This window comes from Anolis carolinensis, chromosome 6, assembly GCF_035594765.1.
Source record: "Anolis carolinensis isolate JA03-04 chromosome 6, rAnoCar3.1.pri, whole genome shotgun sequence".
Taxonomy (NCBI): Eukaryota; Metazoa; Chordata; class Lepidosauria; order Squamata; family Dactyloidae; genus Anolis; species Anolis carolinensis.
In genome coordinates, this window is record NC_085846.1 from 11,882,318 (window position 1) to 11,902,861 (window position 20,544).

The 20,544-nt window shown below is 39.9% G+C and overlaps 1 protein-coding gene across 2 annotated transcripts in view; it reads left to right on the plus strand.

The window, feature by feature from the left end:
- Nucleotides 1-11,681: 11,681 nt before the first annotated feature.
- setd1a (SET domain containing 1A, histone lysine methyltransferase) overlaps nucleotides 11,682-20,544 on the plus strand; it is a 32,884-nt gene continuing 24,021 nt past the window's right edge. The window contains exons 1-3 of one of the 2 annotated variants that reach the window (XM_008115399.3): nucleotides 11,682-11,829; nucleotides 16,343-16,478; nucleotides 17,958-18,110. In XM_008115399.3, the coding sequence (XP_008113606.1) occupies nucleotides 17,973-18,110 (138 nt within the window). In that variant the 5' untranslated portion in view covers nucleotides 11,682-11,829; nucleotides 16,343-16,478; nucleotides 17,958-17,972. Of the gene's footprint in view, nucleotides 11,830-11,852; nucleotides 11,975-16,342; nucleotides 16,479-17,957; nucleotides 18,111-20,544 lie in introns of those variants that run through there. The other variant, XM_062957493.1, reaches the window with a different exon arrangement.

Here is a 20,544-nt window from a genome sequence, read left to right on the forward strand (position 1 = left end):
GGAAGTTGTCAATGTGCAATTATTCAAAACAAACAGAGAAGCTGCAGGTTGTGTGCGTTTTCTTTTGTCTGTCTTTTTGGGTGCATCTAAATTGCAGAACGAATGCAGTTTGACATCAGTTTAATTGCCATGGCCCAGTGCTATGAAATCTTAGAAGTTGTAGTTTGGTGAGACACCAACACTCTTCAGCAGAGGAGGCTAAAGACCTTGTAAAACTACAACTCCCAGGTTTCCATTGCATTGAGCCATTGCAGTTGAAGAACGTGGTATTAATCTGCATTATTTCTACAAGGTAGATCAGGCACGGGCAAACTTTGGCCCTTCAGGTGTTTTGGACTTCAACTCCAACAATTCCTGGCCTCAGGCCCTTTCCTTTTCCCCCTCAGCCGCTTAAGCTCTTGTCTGCCTGAGGCAAGTATGAATGTTGCAGTTGGCCAGCTTGATTAGCATTGAATAGCCTTGGAGCTTCAAAGCTTAGCTGCTTTTAGTCAGGGCCAGTTAACACATCCCCCAAAAAAAAAATCCCCCAGGCAGGAAGCAGCCAAGCTTTGAAGCTGCAAGGCTATTCAGTGCTAATCAAGGTGGCCAATTGCAACATTCACGCTTGCCTCAAACAGACAAGAGTTCTTTCTCCCACCCTGGACATCATTCCACAGATATATAAACACTACTTGCCTAGTTTCCAACAAACCTCACAACCTCTGAGGATGTCTGCAATAGATGTGGGCGAAACGCCAGGAGAGAATGCTTCTGGAACATGGTCATATAGCCCGGAAAACTCACAACAACCCAGAAATGTTATTCTGTATGGAAGTATTTACATATAAGATTCTGCAATGGGATCTGTTTTAAAAGTCAATATAATTCATTATCTATTCCCAAAGAAACAGAAATTAGGGAGCACCCAATGAAATCTACCCCCAAACCCCCCCAAAACTAGAGACATCTCCACAACAAAAACTGGGTCTTTTAAAGTAATAAAACAGCTATCTTTTGAGCCTTTTGGAAAGCTTTGTCTTTATCTCTCACACTAAATCTTTGCTGGAATTCTGGTTCAGCCACTGTTGTGTGTATGGAATGCAAACTTTGTGTTCCAAACATGTTTGCAAAAGAGTTATGCATAATTCCAGAGCTGACATCTCCCAATATTTCTTTCTGAAAAACAAAGTAAATTACAAGAGACTGCTATTTGGCCTTCTTTGTCTTTCCAACCTTCTTGGATGTGTATCCTTAGGTATGTGCTGATAAACTGGTCAGTTCTCCCTCGTTTTCCATTATAATTCATGGTAAATAGATCTGTTTTAATGACCCAAAATATTTTGCAGCACTTGTTTGCCTTTTAAGTCCTCACCCTAGCCTATCCCTGACTCACCTTAACAGCTGCTATTGTTTTAAGTGTTCCTTTCCTGTAATTACAGTTTTGTCCTCTTTCTCCTTACATCTTGGCCTAGGATAAGACACACAGAAAGAAAGAACAAAGTCGCAAAATAGGGAAGGAACTGTGCTACATACAGGGAAATTGTATGAACTATCTCCCATCTTGTAAATAGGAATCATGGCAGACTGGGAATAAAGTTTCTAATAAGCCCAATACTTGCCAGTATTTTAGATTTATCTCATTTGTGGCCATGGGTGGGAATCATGCACCCCCTTCCTATATTGGACCGCAATTTCCATCACTCCTGACCAACATAATCAATGGTAAAGAATGCTGGGCATGGCAACCCAGCAACATCTGGAGGGCCATGTGTTTCCCACTCCTATTATAGGGAGTATTCATTGTACGGTTGTGGTGGTGGTTGTGCCTTCAAGTTGACTTACAGTGAGCCTAAGGGAAGCCTATCACCGTGTTTCCTCGGCACGATTTGTACCTTTGCCTTCATCTGAGACTTTCCTCAAGGTCACCCTATGGGCTTCCATGAATGAGCAGGAATTCAAACTCTGGTCTCCCGAAATACTAATCCAACATTCAAACCACTGCACCCTCCTTGCCATTGCCATATTTTCAGCATCCCGCTACATTAAGATAGGCTCAGAAAATGTAATTGGGTGTGGTTAAGCAATGTAGCCTTCATGCCAACAAATAAATTTGAACCTAGGTTTCCTATCTAAGGGTGTATTTACGCTGCAGAATTAATGCAGTTTGACACCACTTTATGTACCATGTCTTAATGCTACGGAATCGTGAGAGTGGACATTTTACAAGGTCTTTAGAGTTGTTTAAAGGGCCCCTGATGGCACAGTGTGTTAAAGCGCTGAGCTGCTGAACTTGCGGACCAAAAGGTCCCAGGTCCAAATCCCGGGAGTGGAATGAGCACCTGCTGTTAGCCCCAGCTCCTGCCAACCTAGCAGTTCGAAAACATGCCAGTGTGAGTAGATCAATAGATACCACTCCGGCGGGAAGGTAATGCCGGCCACATGACCTTGGAGGTGTCTGTGGACAACGCCGGCTCTTTGGCTTAGAAATGGAGATGAGCATCAACCCCCAGAGTCGGTCAAGACTGGACTTAACGTCAGGGGAAACCTTTACCTTTACCTTAGAGTTGTTTGCTAGAGTACTGGTGGCCTCACCAAAATACAACTGTAAGGATTCCATAGCACTGAACCATGGCAGTTATAGTAGTATTAAACTGTATTAATTCTACAGTGTAGATGCGTTACTAGTCAGACACACTAACCCAGAGGTGATAGTTGAGTGAATTGCTGGACATTGCAGTCTCTCAAAAGCTGCCCCTGCTATACCAACTACATGCTGCATCGATGTACCCCCTGAACCCTTTCCTACATTATAGGTTCTTTGGTGCGTCCTGCCTTGTCATTGTTTTGGAACATTCATGTCTTCCTGCCCAGGCTTCAAAATCCCCCCTCGCCCCAAGGATACACTCTCATGTTCCTTTCTGAACGGAGTTGGGCTATATATAATCCTCTTCTGGCCTTGGCTCTTCTCCAAGGGTTGGCGAAATGTTCATGCTGTCTGGGAATACTCCTGGGCCCCGCTGCTGGGGAGAAGCCAAGAAGGCCCTGGGAAACAGAACGAGAAGGTCAAGGCAGGCAGCTCTCTGGCCGAGGAAGGTGGGCTGTCCAGGCTTCCAGGACAGATGGGAACAAGGAGGAAAGACGAGAGCATGGCTAGGCTTCTCATCCGGCAACTTGCATGCCCTGAAGGGTTGGGCTGCAACCCAACATCACCTCAACACATCGTAAATATCTGGAGAAATGTTGATACAAAAAACCCATTCAGAATAGTGCTGCTGCACAACATGGTCAATGAATTGGTGCCATAGCACAAACACAATGCATAATGTTTATGTACACCACGGTGGGAAATTCTAGTCTCTCTAGGGGTGAATTTTTGCCCCCACATGTATTTTCCCACCCTTAGAGGGCCTAGAAAAATGGCACTAGGGTTGCATATTGCCCATTGTTATATACACAGTAGACCAGGGGCCCCCAAACTAAGGCCCGGGGGCCACATGTGGCCCATCGAAGCCATTTATCCGGCCCGCGTGGCGGCGGCTCCCTCCTCCTCCGCCAAGGAAGGCGCATGCAGCATGGTGCGTGCCTTCCAAAGCTTTACTTGTTTAGAATGGTATTTTAATTATTATTTTATTAATTATTAAGGGGTGCTTTGCTAGTGCTTTTAGTGCACAAAGGCAGAAGGGGGTTGGACTAAATGGCCCAAGGGTCTCTTCAAACCCTCTTTATTATTATTATTATTATTATTATTATTATTATTATTATTATTATTATTGACAGAACACAGTATAACACAGCAAATGAGATATATATGCTGGATTTTGTATCACAAAATCACAAGTCGAACACTTCCCAAGCATTTAGGACTGTGTGATATATCTATATCAGGGGTCTCCAAACTTTTTAAGAAGAGGGCCGGTCCACAATCCTTCAGACTCTGGAGGGGCCGAATTATCATTTGAAAAAAAATACAAACAAATTTCTATGCATACTACACATGTCTTATTTGTAGTGCAACAACAACAACGAAAGAACAATAAAATACTTAAAAATGAAAACAATTTTAACCAACATAAACCTATTAGGATTTCAATGGAAAGTGTGGGCCTGCTACTGGCCAATGAGATAGTCAAGTTAATTAGGATTGTTGTTGTTGTTGTGTGCCTTCAAGTCATGTCAGACTTTGGCCGAGGCAAAGTCTAAAATTAATTATTTATTTACTGCATTTATTTACTACATTTATATCCCATCCTTCTCACCCCAAAGGGGACTCAGAGCAGCTGTATGTACATACAATATATTATATTATTAGCATAACACAATATTAGCATTATATATTACTATATTGAACTATACCACTATACTATTATATAATATGCAATATATAGCATATAATTAATATTATTATATGGTATTTCTATTAGTATTATATTGTATAACATAAGATTATTATCAATATTATATGTATATACAATATATTATATTATTAAAACTGATATAAAAATCTCTCTATATATAAAAGAGTGATGGCATCACGGCGACCCACAAAACAACAAAACTACAGGCCCCCCAACCTAGAAATTTGACGACACAACCCATCATCCATGGCTCTAGGTTGATACAACAAAAAGAAAAGAAAAATAAAGTCCTAATGAGAGAGAGAGAGGAATAGTTGCTTTTATCCAATTTCTGCCAGTTAGAAGGCTAAGCTCCTCCAACTTGGTCTCTTAGCAACCCAATAAAAAATAATAAAAAACACTAAAAATAATTAAAAATACTAAAAAATTAATACAATAAAATACTATAATAACAGAAAATAATTAAAAATAATACAAGAAAATAATAAGATATAATAAATAAAAAGATAACTTACAATAAAATTAATTAAAAAATACAAATAACATCAAATAAAAAATACACAACAATTTTTAACCAATACCACCACCACTTTGCCACAACAACGCGTGGCCGGGCACAGCTAGTTATATTATAAAACTGAGGGCGGGGGCCAGGTAAATGACCTTGGAGGGCCGCATCCGGCCCCCGGGCCTTAGTTTGGGGACCCCTGATCTATATCATCATCATCATCATCATCATCATTAACAACATTGAGGCTGGGTAGCCATCTGTCAGGGGTGCTTTGCTTGTGCTTTTGGTACACAAAGATAGAAGGGGGTGGGACTAAATGGCCCAAGTGGTCTTTTCCAATCCTCTTTATTATTTTTATTATGATTATGATTATTATAAACATTGAGGCTGTATTTGTTCCCGTTTTGTTTGTTTTTTTTCTTCAAAATAAGATATGTGCAGTGTGCATGGGAATTTGTTCATAGTTTTTTTAAAACTATAGTCTGGCCCTCCAATGGTCTGCAAGACCATGAACTGGCCCTGTTTAAAAAGTCTGGGGACCCCTGCAGTAGACTCTCAAGCCCCCTCTACACTGCCATAGAATCATAGAACAATAGAGTTGGAAGAGACCACATGGGCCCTCTAGTCCAACCTCCTGCCATGCAGGAAAAGCATAAAGTACCCTGACAAATAGCTTTGAACTGGATTATAGAAGTCTACACTGCCATGTAATCCAGTGCAAAACAGATAATCTGGATTTTATATGGCAGTGTAGATGGGGCCTCAATTAACTTGCACTATGGAGATTGGTAGATGCTGGTTAAGAATACAAGGTTGGGGCAAAAGTCACAAAGACCTTTCAATATTGAATAACATGATTTTTTTAAAAAAACATTGTAATACAGTAATTAAAAGCAAATAAAGACAAACTTCATTTAAACTTACATTTCCTGTAAAATTGATTTTATTATAATTTAAAGTATTATTTCTTTGAATGTTTTTCACCAGTTGCTTAAGAGTTCTGGTTAACTGAGTGTCTACTGTACACAGAATTTTTTCATCTATCATACACACATATATGTAGCTCCCAAGGTCATTTTGTAACCTCTTGAGGGGTCAGAAATATTTTTCCCATAGATAAATAGAGTGATTTGATGGTGTTATGGAACTATGTGTATGGATATATATAGAAATGGAAAATATATACAGTACATATAGCTCCATAATACTTTCAAATCACTCTACAGGTTGTGAAGGTATTCCCACCATCTTTGGATGACCCTTAACTCCATCTCCAGCATAAAAATCAGTGTCTTCAGTACTGTTGGTTAGTCACAACTAATTCCAATGAAAGTAATTAGGCAACCAACTACAATTCAATAATTTATCATTTGAAGATGGAATTAGTGCATTTCTTCCTATTATACAATCCTGTCCAAAATAGTAAATATTTCCAAGGACATTTGAATGGCACCCATCAAGAACCTCCACCCATAATATCCAAGTATACTGGGAACCACTGTGGGTACATGTAAAGAGGGGAAAAGTCAATTTTGCCATGCTTATAAGCACACTCTTTTGCTGTGGGTACAGCCTAAAGGTAAACAGATTTTCCAGTTAATGCATCATAAAACAAAATACTGAACCTTGGCCTGGATTAGAGATTCAAGAAAGACCTGAACAGCTTTGCTAATGGCAAAAATGAAAAAGGTTTGGTCCACAGCCCAACATCTTCACTCTTCTTTTTTATGGTTCCAGGAGACATTAAAATATTATTTTCCAGGCTGTCAGAACCACAGAAAAGAATGGTGGTTTTCCTCTCCCAGCCTTTCAAATTTTAGTCCTCCAGGTCTTTGAGACTTTAGCCTCCAGAAGCCTCAGCTTCCCTGGCCAATGATCAGGGATTTTGGGAGCCGAAGTCCAAAATACCTGGAAGACCAAAGTTCGAGAAATACTGCCAATTATAAATGGTCAAAATGAAATTAGAAGCGACATTATGTTGCTTCCAGTTCCGGGATGATTCAGCATAATAGAAGAGTTTAGAAAAATACTTGTCATATAATGTTTTGGGGAATTCCTTAATTCTAGCTGTCTGGGGCTTTTGAAATCAGTTCAGTTTGAACTCCAATTCTCTTTCAGTTCTGGCATTATCACTAGATTTTGTGCCTTCCTCTCTGTTAGCTTATGTACTTCATAGGATTCTTATGATAATAACAATGGATGGATAGTGAATGGTTGCAGAGTTCGATCAGATGAGAGGGTTTAAGTTTTGACTCTGCTGTGAAACTCCCTAAATTATCTTGTATCAGCCACTCTATGTCAGCTTGACCTACTGGACAGTTATTGCATGAAGAAAGTCATGCCACAAAATCATTAAAGGAAATACAGAAAAAAAGTAAGATGCTGTTCAAGCTAGGGCAGATGTATTTCGAAAATTATAGAGGCATTGGGCCAACTGAAAATGGCAGTCTTTGTGCAAAGAGGCAGATCAAAAAATGTGTCTGCTGGCAGCCTTCCTTTGTATCTGTATTTCAATCTAAATCTTCAAAGATCGGACAGAAGTGAAATCTTAGACCAGATATGTGCTGCCCTCTGCAGGAAAACCATTAACAGCACATGAATGCAAGCGAGTCACATCTGAGGGTGCATCTACATAGTCGATGTAATACAGTTTGACACCATTTTAACTGACATGGCTCAATGGTATGGAATCCTGGGATTTGCCATTTGCTGAGGCACCAGCAAACTTTGGCAAAGAAGGCTAAAGATTGTACAAAACTACAGCTCTCGTGATTTTATATCATGGTGTCAAATTACATATTTTCTACAGCATAGTTGAACCTGTGGTTTCAGTATTGGATTAGGAGAACTGGGTTCAAATTCCTGCTCAGCCATGGAAACTACACCTTGGGGATATTCTACTTTCAGCCTCAGCACAAAACAATGTCAAAGTTGCCAAGAAAACCTTAGGAATATTTTGAATTGAGTTGCATTGAAAGTACTAGCACATAAGAACAACAACAAAGTTTGATTCTTACTTCCTACATTACTTTTAAAAAATTGTAACTTCATCATCTAAAGAAAAAAAATTGTATCTACACGTAAATAAGCAGGGTAATTTGATATCACATACACAAACACACACCCAAGCCCAGCCAAAATGAGTCCCAGTTTTGGAGATAGCCTATGGAGCCACCAACAGTAGCCAGGGTTCATGAATGTTAGGCAGAGATCTTAGACTACCCAGTGATGTTTGGTGGCCGGTGTTATTTCTGCACAAGTGTTTTCTGGATGCTGCCTGTTATCAGATCAACTTCTACTATTATAGAGACCCCATGAAGGAGTTTCCAAGATCTTAAGTCATCATCTGCCTTCCTCAGGTCTTTCGATATCAGTGCTGCATCTTCCTTGTTTTTATCAATCCTTCCTATAATGTTGTCCTCCTCTGGCACAACCTGAGGACATCTGCCCTTGTGCTTTGCTACTCTGCTGTTGAATACGCAAGCCCAGTTTGGAATATACCTCACTACATTAAAACAGTGGATGTGGCTCTTTATGAGACATGCCGCATTATCACAGGATGTCCATGCCCTACACCACTGGAGAAATTATACTGCTTAGCCAGTATCGCACCACTTGACATCCATTGGGAAGTAGCAACCAGCAATGAAAGGACTAAGGCAGTGACATCTCCAGCCCATTCTCTGTTCGGATATCAGCCAACATCTTAAATCAAGAAACAGCCAAGATCTACAAATATACTTGCAGCAACACCTCAGCAAGCAAGAGTCTAAAAGTGGCGGGCTAAAACCCAAAACCTCAATTCATGGTTGATACCGGATGAGAAACTCCCTCCTGGGCACACAGAAGACTGGGCAACTTGGAAGGCGTTGAACAGACTGCACTCTGGCACCACAAGACGCAGAGCTAACCTTAAGAAATGGGGCTACAAACTGGAGTCCATAACATGCGAGTGTGAAGAGCAAACCACAGACCACTTACTACAATACAGCCTGAGCCCCACCACATGCACAATGGAGGACCTCCTCACAGCGACACCAGAGGCACTCCAAGTGGCCAGCATCTCGTCAAAGGAAATCTAGTATAATGCCAAGCTTTTAACTTTGTGTTTTAAAAATACATTATAACTGTATCCTCAATTCACTTCTGACATGATAAATAAGTGGGTTGTTTCTCAGATCTTTACTGTCAACTATGTTACTATTTCCCTCTGTTTGGGGAATGTGTCAGTCTGTAAAAATACATAATTTCCTCTAATAACGATAGAAAAATTGTTTGCAGTGTTATGTCAGCAATAATTGGGGAAAAAGCTCCCTGGAACTTTTAAAATATGGAATATTTAAAACTAATATTTGCAATAAACAGTCACATTTACCTTTTGAGACATTATCTTCCCTAAAATTTAGTGTTTGTATCTGTGTCATACTCCCCATTTGGAATAATTCAACATCACAACAGGCTGTCCCAAAAATCATTATACATAGGGGAAATGGGAAATTGTAGCCAAATGTACCTTTATTTACAAAATATTCATTACAAAACTTACTCAAATCAAGGAAGGGCTTCATGAGAACCACCACTCCTCTTGATGTTCCTCCAGCAACAGCAAGGGTGTCCCTCTGGGCAGCTAAACCTGGCAATTCTAACTGGATGGCCCCCAAGAGGGTCTTCCTCCAGGGGCAAACCAAGAATGGGCAACTTGGAAGTCCCTGAACAGACTCAGAAGTGGAGTGGGCAGATCTAAAGACAACTTGGCAAGGTGGCATTGCCTGGAAGAATCCTCCACCTTGTGTGACTGTGGAGCAGAACAAACAACTCCGCATATGTATGCTTGCCCACAATGTCCTGCCTCATGCAAGGAGGAGGAGTTGTTTAAAGCTACGGACAATGCGGTTGCTGTTGCCCGTTTTTGGTCTAAAACTATTTAGTTGCTTGTGATTTCCTTTTCTTTCATCATTTTAAAATGTATTTGTTATGCAATGCTTTTGACACAAAATAAAAAAATTACAAAACTTTACAAAATATTATTTACATGTTGGCTACCTCTTTCTACACACACAAAGTGTTAATTTTTCCTATGTATGGAGACTTTTGTGACAGCCTGTTTAGCACTACTTCATCAGTTCAGAAAAGGAGACATATAACATTTCTGCTTGTTAGCCTATGATCTTGGGACATTAAAACAAATCTGGACATGCAGGAAACAATTAATATGGATAACCAAAAATAATTTAAAATAGATTAGAAATAGCAAACTGCCTTCTTTGTATCACTCCTACTTTGACCTCATCAACAGCTTGTGTCACATAATAATAATGATATATTCATTCATTACCCTCCTCTCCTTGAGGAGGGTTACGTGACAAAGCCAGACACTATTAAAATACATATTACAATTACAGCAGCCCCCACTCTCATGCCTTTTAGGAAAAAACCAAAGACGTTCCTGTTTGACATAGCTTTTAATTGCATTGTAACAGAAGCCTAGGATTTTACAGCACTTTATAGTATTTTATCACCACATGGGAATTTTTAGACTGTTTTAATTTAATTTAATGGTAATTTTTATGTCCCACAAGGAAGTATTTATGTAACCAATTTGGATTTTCTTATCAAAGGGTTTGAATGGATACCCGTGCCACATACACACATTTTCACTTTTATTATGTGTATAGATAGATATTATATTATAGCAGTCTTGTATAATTCTTATATATTATTACTATGTATATTGTATTTTTGTTGTAAGCCGCCCAAGTCCGTTTTGGGAGAGGGGGCGGGATACAAATAAAGTTCATTATTATTATTAAGGTGAAAAATACCAAAACCTATTAAGCTGAGCTTCCTAACAATTGACATTTTAAGTGGATTTCAAGAAAGAGTGGTACAGTAGAGTCTCACTTATCCAACACTTGCTTATCCAACGTTCTGGATTATCCAACGCATTTTTGTAGTCAATGTTTTCAATATATCATGATATTTTGGTGCTAAATTCGTAAATACAGTAATTACTACATAGCATTACTGCGTATTGAACTACTTTTTTGTCAAATTTGTTGTTAAACATTATATTTTAGTGCTTAATTTGTAAAATCATAACTTAATTTGATGTGTAAGGCTTTTCCTTCATCCCTCCTTATTATCCAACATATTCGCTTATCCAATGTTCTGCTGGCCCGTTTATGTTGGATAAGTGAGACTCTACTGTACAGAAAAGGCTGGCCTTTCCCCAAATATCAAAACAGAATGGGAAATTTCTATTCTGTACTTGGCCTGAATCTTTTCCATCCGAAGCCATTTCTACCTCCAGGGACCACAATCCTCCCGCTGCGCAAGCCTCGCAATTTTTTCCTTCTGCCATCCCATTAGAGCTAGTTTTGATGTCGCCTCCGCAGATTCGTGTGGCCCCCATTTTGTCACCTGGGCCTCACGAGGGGGAAAAAAACAAAACAAAATCCCAACGAACCCCCGTTCTTTCTTCTCATCACCCTTTAACCCCCTTCTCAAGCAAGAACTTCCATTTTCGAGATGGAAAGTGCGGCTGCGGAATTGCCAACCAGTTAAGTCTCCCTTTGAGCCTTGATCAGTCTTGTGTAAGATTTAGGCTGAGGTTTGGGTGCGAAAGATTCGTCACTAGACCGGAAACAAAAAAGAGAGAGAGATTCTTACATTCCGTAATAGAGGAACCACAAGGAGAGTTTCTATTTTTTATTTTTATTTTAAATCATAACTTGATGTAGTTTGTTATCATAACGGGTCTTTTTGTTTTCGTGACGAAAGTGCGACTGCGGAAACGGAAGGAGGAAGGAAAACAAACCAAACACCGTCACCATAGAGAAGAACAAGGGTGGCGGCGACGACGACAGAGAAAAAAAAAGGAGGGGGGGGGGGAAGCGGAATCTCGCGAGAACCGGCGAGAGTCTCGAATCCGGAGGTTTTTTGGCCCCGCCCACTGGTCCCTGTCGGCAGCGGCGGTGGCAAGAGGTACGGAGCTACTAGCGGGTGGCTGGTTGGTTGTCACCCTTTTCCCTTTCCCTTCTCCCTTCCTCAAACCTCCCCTTGTCCTTTATTGGCGGAGAGCGGGAAGAAGGCCGCGAAAGGGACAGAAAGACCGTGACTGACTGACTGAGTGAGAGACACAGAAAGACCAGGCCGGGCCGTGCCGGGGGGGGGGGGGGTGCGCGCGCCTGACTCCAGAGAGAAAAAAGGGAGGGGAAGAGAGGGAGGGAAAGCGCGCGCCCTCTCTCTCTTTCACGAGGGGAGGGGGAGGCCAAGGGAGCGGGAGCGCGCGCGGGGTGCACCTGGTGGGCGGGGCCGGGCACTTGGCCTGATTTTTGTGCGGTTTATTTTTTGGATGGAAGAAGGTTGGAAGGGTGAAGATATGATTTTGTCACTCTATGTGTGTGTATATGGGTATATATGTACATATGCATGTCTATCTATCTATCTATCAGGCATGGACAAAGTTGGGCCTCCGTCCAGGTGTTTTAGACTCCCAACTCCCACCATTCGTAACAGCCTCAGGCCCCTTTCCTTTCCCCCCTCAGCCGCTTAAGCTGTTAGGAATGGTTGAGTTGGGAGTCTAAAACATCTGGACGGAGGCCCAACTTTGCCCATGCTGGGTACAATTGGGGGAAAACATTTCTTGAGGAAAATGATTTGACATTGATGGGGGGCCCAAAGGAAACCCCAAAACACCTGTCAGGCCTGCTCAACCTGTGGCCTGCCAGGTATTTGGGACTCTCAACTCCTAGCATGCACAGTGGGAGCTGAAGTCGCAAACCCCTGGAGAGTCACATGTTGTGCAGGCCTTCTCTATAATGAAGTGGTTCCCAACCCTTTTTTTGACCAGGGACCGCTCTGCAACATTAGTACCAAAAGGGTTACAAATCATCTCAACAGCCCTACCCAGCTTGCCCAGTGGTCAAGCATTCTGGGAGTTGAAGTCCCAGACCTATGGAGAGCCACAGGTTGTGCAGACCTTCTCTATAAGACAGTGGTTCCCAACCTTTTTTTGGCCAGGGCCTACTTTGATCAGGGACCGCTCTCCAACATTAGTACCGAAAGGGTTACGAATCAGTTTTTGGTCAACTTTAGGTTTGGTTATTTAATTCAGAAAATTTGGATAGACCACATCAGCTCTAGTTTCCAATACAGAGCGTATGCCATCCAGTAGTTGCTATTTGCTCGCCCACAGAAAACCATATTTAATAATGTAGAGCTGATGTGGTCTATCCAATGCAATGGTCTGCTCTGCAGAAAGGAACAGAAATTTAATAAATACAGAGAAAGGAGGTTCGTGGACCGGATTTCCGTTATCATGGCCCACTTCTGGGTCACAGCCCACAGGTTGAGAACTACTTCTATATGGTATGGGGAAGTGTGGGATACAAGTGGGGAAAATGTTTCATATATATAAAGGGAGAGGGAGAGATGATGTGGGATAGTGTGGAGGGGTGGTAAAGAGAGAGTCCTGATGTATATGTAGTAGAGGAGAAGCAGAGTAAGATCAAGAGAGATATTTTATGGGTGGGAAGAGACTGGTATAGCATGTGTGGTATAGTATACACATTATCACCTATGGACCCACCACCGAGACCCTACACTTGAAAAGCAATCATACTCGAACACAAGGGATTGCTGGTGATCATAAGGGAAAGTGGTACTTGCAGGGCACATGTGGGGGAAATATTTCATGAGGATGAAAATGTATTATCGAGGGAGGAGGACAGTGGGAATATATATATATATATATATATATATATATATATATATATATATACACACACACACACACACACACACACACACATCTATATATTCACATCATCCTCTTCTCTGGATAAAATATATGTGCGTGTGTGTGGAATTAGAGGGTAGGGGTAGGTAAAGGGTACAATTGAGAAAATATTTCATAGAGGATGTGGTATACTTCGTGTCAAGAGGTGTCAGGAGAGAATCCACACAGGTATATAAATATAGGATGGGGTAAGTGCAAGGTACAATTGAGAAAAATATTTCAAGTGAAAATGGTTTGGTATTGGGGGTGGGAGGAACCCTGAAAATACCCTAGATATAGAGTAGGGATAGGTGTGGGGTACAAGTGAGGAAAATACTTCATGAGAAGGAGAATGTGGTATATTGTCATATTTGGGGTGGGGAGAGGGGAGGTAATCCTGGGAATATGTGTGTGAATAGATAGGGAGGTAGAGAGCTAGAGGCAGCAGGGTAAGATTAAGGGAAATATTTAATGAGAAGGGAATGTGGTATAGCATGTGTAGAAAGGGGAGAACCTGAAAAGTTTGGGGGTCCTCTAGGACTAAGCATTGAACTTGGAGGCCCAGGTATCTGCGTTGGCCAGGAGGGCCTTTGTACAATTAAAACTTGTGCGTCAACTGTACATGAGCCAGATATGGCCATAGTGGTCCATGCCTTAGTTACATCCATCTGGATTACTGTAATGTGCTCTAAGTGGAGCTGCCTTTGAAGACTGCTTGGAAACTTCAGCTGGTCCAAAGAGCTGCCGCCAAGTTGCTCACTGGAGCTGACTACATGGAGTGGACAACCCCCCATTGCAGCAACTCCACTGGCTGCAATTCTGTTTCTGGGCACAGTTCACAGTACTGGTTATGACCTTTAAAGCCCTAGATCACTTAGGGCAAGGCTATTTGGCTGACCACATTCCCTTGTATGAATTTGCCTGGACCCTGAGATCTTCAGGAGAGGCCCTTCACTCAGTCCCACCTCTATTGCAAGCTCAATTGGTGGAAACGAGAGAGAGGACCTTGCTTCTCAGTGATTGCCCCTCGAATCTGGAACGCCATGTCCAGGGAAGCCAGAATGGCCCCCTTCCTGCTGTCCTTCTGGCGGCAGGCTAAAACCTTTTTATTCAGGCAGGCTTTTAAAGAACAAGGTTTTTAACATCAAATCAGGGGCTGGTGTGGTTTTTAGCTTTAGTTATGTTTTTATGGATTTTAACTATGAAGGTTTTAATACCATTTATATTTAATCCTGTTTTAATGTTTGTATATTTTTAGATTTTAAATTGTATTGGAGCACTTTTAATGTAAGCTGCTTTGATTCTCCTTGTGGTGAGAAAGGGGTATAAATAAACATAATAATAAATAACATACATACATATACAGTAGAGTCTCACTTATCCAACATTCTGGATTATCCCAACGCATTTTTGTAGTCAATGTTTTCAATACATCATGATATTTTGGTGCTAAATTCGTAAATGCAGTAATTACTACATAGCATTACTGCATATTGAACTACTTTTTCTGTCAAATTTGTTGTATAACATGATGTTTTGGTGCTTAATTTGTAAAATCATAACCTAATTTGATGTTTAATAGGCTTTTCCTTAATGCCTCCTTATTATCCAACATATTAGCTTATCCAACATTCTGCCGGCCCGTTTATGTTGGATTAGTGAGACTCTACTGTAAATATAAATTAATATGATGGGTAGGGTAATTTGGGATACAAGCTGAGGAAATATTTCCTGGAAGAGGCTGCATTATAGGAGGGGAATACACAGAAACATAAAAATAGGTATAGTGTAGTTGTGGGGTACAGGTGGGAGAAATATTTCATGGAAATGGGATGTGGTATGGTGTGAGGGGTGTAGGTGAAAAAAAAGAATGGGCTCTATGGGTAGTTTGGCTAAGGAAATGCCAGAGTAGACAGGTATTCTTAACAGGAACACATAAGGCAGTTGGGAGTAAGAGGAGGAGAGAGGACTTGGGGGAGGTGCAGGCCCCAGAAGGGAAACACCCCTTCCTTCAACACATATATGGATTTGGAGAAAAGTAATAAAAAGATAGTATGGCCATTTGAAAAATATAGGTGTGGAGGAAGTTTAGGAAGTTATAAAGTTAGCAAATGCACGAAGAAAAAACAATAAGGGATTTTACATTGTAAAGAGAATTAGGATTGAGTACTTTGCAGGAAAGAGAATTGCTAGTATGAAATATAAATTTGGAAAATAATGCAAACGATCTTCTGAGTAGTGATACTTGTTACTAAAAATGAGAAATGTTTTTCTCAAGTTGGTTTTGAAGGAAATTTTTGGGCTAGACTTCTGGCAGAAGAAAGGATTTACAGGATAGCTTTTTTTTAAAACAACTTGATTTACAGTATGTCATTTTTCTCTGCCTCTATTCATCCTGAGTACAGCCTGCTACATGTTGATTATACACCTGTTAAAATTTTTAGCAAGATTGCATTTTTTTTCTTTTAGCTGTTAAAATACATGAACATAAGTAAAGAAGAAAGTGTCCCCAAGGTTTAGAATTTGACGTCTTTATTCTCAACACTCTGTTCTAACAATATTGTTCAGAATTTAGTTTATAATCTCAGAGGTTTGTGCTGTGCTGTTATTGTGCTGTTCCGTGAGAACATTCCACAATTTGAATCTGGGTCTGTTACTACATTATATATGTTTTTCTCAATTACTAATTTAAGACTTCTTTCTTTATGTTCTTCCTAGTTCTCAAATACCTTGTTTTAATTATGGACTGAACCAGCTCCAACCTGATTTTATTTAAAGGAAGGGAAAAATACTGTCTTTGTTTATTACATTTCATCAATAGCTTGAGCCTCGAAGTGATACTCTATAACAACAGGTGGGTCTTTCATACATTTTATTTTCCTTTCATTCTATTCATTTTGATTTGCTCCATGAACTATAAGCTTACTTTTATGCAATGAACAGTTCAACAAGTCAATATCTCACATTATTGGGGTTTCCATGACTTGTATTTTTGATTCAACAGTAAGCAGAACATAAATGAGCTCAGGAAGGTTGGCAGTTTTCTTATATTTTGCGAAGAACAAAAAGATTTTTGAGGCCAGGCATTACTGAATGGATTGTAAATTACAGGAAAATAGATATGAAAGCCACCTCCTAATAATAAGCACTAGAAGTCTTGAGATTCCTTGCTTTGAAGTGTTTCAGTATGATGTTATTCAAGCATTTTTATATTTACAAAGAACTTGTTTCAGTAGACAACTCTGATTCTGGGAACACAATTACATTGCAGCCAACTGCAACAAATCACTCTGACCAAGATGTTATGATTTCGAGGTCAGCCCATGCCTGCGTTTGTCTCTGTCTCTGTTCTATGTTATGGCATTGAATGTTTGCCTTATATGTGTGCAATGTGATCCGCCCTGAGTCCCCTTCAGGGTGAGAAGGGCGGAATATAAATACTGCAAATAAATAAATAAATAAATTTCATATTGTAAGAAAGACATAATATAAATTCAGTTAAATACACTTTTAATTACTGAATTCTTTTTTTCTACTTACATTTCAAAATTACTTGATTGTCTTCTGTCATTCCCTTTTAAACCATCACGCCATATAGATTCTTGGAACCACACAAATACCAAAATTATACTCATTCAATTTTTTTAAGTCTGCCCAAAAAAAGTTTAATAATGGGTCCTTTGTAAATGATGTGTCTGAAAACAAATATCCACTGTCTTATCTTATTCTAGATATCTTCCCCAACTGTTGAAAATCTTATTTGATAATTCTTCAACTTCTGAGATTACAGCAGATTACATCCTTCCAATCATTTCTCCACAGTCAAGGGGTAGAAATGTGTTTTTCTATAAATCTTGTTAAATCCAGAGATCCTCATACAGATCTGTTTTGTATCAATTACCACATTTTCATGTTTCTTGTAATTGTCTGGAAAGGCATCTTATCAGAGCTCTAGCACACGCCTGTAATTGTAGAATCCATATTTACAATGTACATTCCATATGATTCAAACTCCTTCAAAACCAGACAATTTAATAAATGCCCAACATTCAAATATTGTGGCATATCCTGAAGGCTTGTTTTGTCTAGTAAATAGTACTGTGAATGTTTAATGGACTTTTTAGAAGAGGTATTTCTGTTTCAGAAAAAAATGTGCTTCTTCAGGGAGCATAAAGTTAAACCTTTTCTGCCTGTGGAATATAGAATGGTGAATATTTTCTGTGGAAAGTTGTGGGTTGGATGGCTAAGAGTGGTCTTTTATTGTTTTGAATACTTTCTGCTTGAAAAAAAATCCACAAAGTTAATGTAGATTTTGTCTAATTCCATTTTCCAGTGTAAATGAGTCAGAATGGATCAGGAAGGTGGGGGTGACTTCCAGAAAACCCCTAACTTCCAGTGGAGAAACTACAAGCTCATTGTTGACCCTGTGCTCAAGCGGGCCCCACATAAGATCTACCGCTATGATGGAGTGCATTTCAGTGCCAGTGTAAGTACATTTGTATTTGTATGCCTTATGTGTATGATTTCTGGCAAGGAGAGTAGCATGATTGTCTTCATTGCACTGGCTGTAATAATAAGTCTTCCTTAAGTGTCTAGTGACCCTTCTTATGGTTTCCAGTTTTCGGTTTTTTAATCTCCTAATCCAACACTATATAATTGAAGAGTAATAACTCTGTGGTTTTGAGTTATATCCAAGGCAGTATTGCTGACACCATTGGAGGAATTTACTCCATGCTTTATAAGCTCCAGAACCTCACCAACTCTGTGCACCTCCTTCTCCAGGTTATAGCAGATTCTCCATTCCCAACAGTGCTGATGTTGTATGCCTTTGTATCTCCAGAAACTAAAATATGGTTGTTGAAATGGCATTTGCTCAGGTTTAATTTTTATTCTGGTTCATAAAAATGCTGATGTTGGCATCTGAAATACTCATTAATTATTTTAATTTCATGTTAATAAACAGTGCAGGTGAATCTTGTGTGATAACAGTCACTGGAAAATACATATGAGCTAAATAGGGAAAGCAGACCAGTAATGATTAATCCCTTATGGTCCAGTGTAGTGTAGTGATTTTACATGCCAAACACATTAGGATTAACCATTTACCAACCTATATAATTGGCGAAGACCCTTTCCCTACAGTCATTGCCAACCTCGTGAGAGCAATGTATCATTTGGAAAAGCATTTAGTTAACTGATGTTAAATTGTTTGAAGAGAGAAGGTTCAGTTTCAGAATTGACCTGTAGATGAGAGCAGGTCTTGTAGCAATGTGAATATCATCTTGGGTTGTCTGCCATGGTTCAAATACTTTAAATCATTAACCTCTTGCACTTTGATCCTTCACTTGCATTATTTTCTTGACCTTTAAATATAAATTTTGTAGGATCATTGCAAAAAATCCTTTACACTTGTATAATCTTAACACAGTGTATGATCAGGGTGCCTAGCAAACACACGTCATTGTACTCATTTTACAGATAATTACTTGAGGTAGAATAATTTGTAGCAATAGGAACCCTGTCTTCCTGGATAAGTCAGGAAACAAATGTAAATATACAATCCCATCCTTCCTTTCCTTGACTTTTTTAATAGGCTGGATGATGACAGCATTGCTGTTGCCTCCCACAAATGATACATGCACAAAACCTCACTTTTATCACATTTCGATACAGAGAGAGATATTGTCAGGTTAACAGCTGTTCTGTCCTTGAGGTTTTCTGATCAGCCTAAAAATGGATGCTTCTTTCACGTTGACTCTTTTCTTCCTGCCCAGCTTACTTGTACTTGACATGCCTAGTTTCACTTTCTGACTTCCTTTGACATGATCTCTTTCTGTTGCTTTGTTTGGGTATTCCCCAGACAGCTAAAGCAGTACTGATAAAAACAATTTAAGAACTGTGGGGAATCTGAAGGCAAGTGGAGAACAGAATGCAAAGATGCTGTGATTCAAACCACTGCCTCTTCAGCTGGACTGGCAAGCTTTCTTTTCTAAAGTGCCAAGGACCATTGCCATATTTTCCCATTAACTACAACAATAGGTAGTCCCAAGTTACAAACAAGGTTCTGTAGGTTTGTTCTTAAGTTGAATTTGTATGTAAGCCAGGCTTGCATTTTAAAGTGTAACTCCAGCCAAAAGTATCTTTTTAAAGCTCTGGATAGCATAGGGAAGGGTTAACACTCCTGTGGGGTTTGTTTTGTTTTCTGTACCCCTGTTCAGAAAATTTCACCACAATTTCTGTCCCTGTGATAATTGAATTTTGGAAAAATTGGCTTGTTGTGGAAACAAGGATTGGTAATAAAATTTCAGTGGAGGCAGCTTTTCCCCATGATAACACTTTCAGGAGTGAATTTCCTTTCTGAGGGGTAGATTTCTCTCACTTTCTGGCTGTCTCAACCCCATTCTTAACTATGAGTTGTACGTAAGTTGGATGTTTGTAACTCAGGGACTGCCTAAATTTCTATTTTTGCTGGAAACCCTATGAGGAGTGCCAGTTGATGGCTTCAGAGTGGCACAAGTTCCAAAGACGATCACTTTGAATAGAACTGGTTTAAACTATGCGAGAAAAAATAGCTTTGGTTTGGACTGTGTGCATTTAAACTAGTAGGGATAATTAGAAGGTCTTACCCTAATTTCCGCCAAGAAGACAGCAAGTTTACAGCACTTTTCTGTTTCACATCTCAGGCCCCTTCTACACTACCCTATATCCCAAGATCTGATCCCAGATGATCTGCTTTAAACTGGATTATGTGAGTCTCCACTGCTAGATAATCTGGGATAAACAGATAATATGGGATCAGGTTCTGGGCTATAGGTGCAGTGTGGAAGGGACCTTTATAAGACATTTTGTACTGCCATATTTTGGAAAGCATGTTTCCATATACATAGACATAGATAAAAATTGAAATTTTCACCACACCT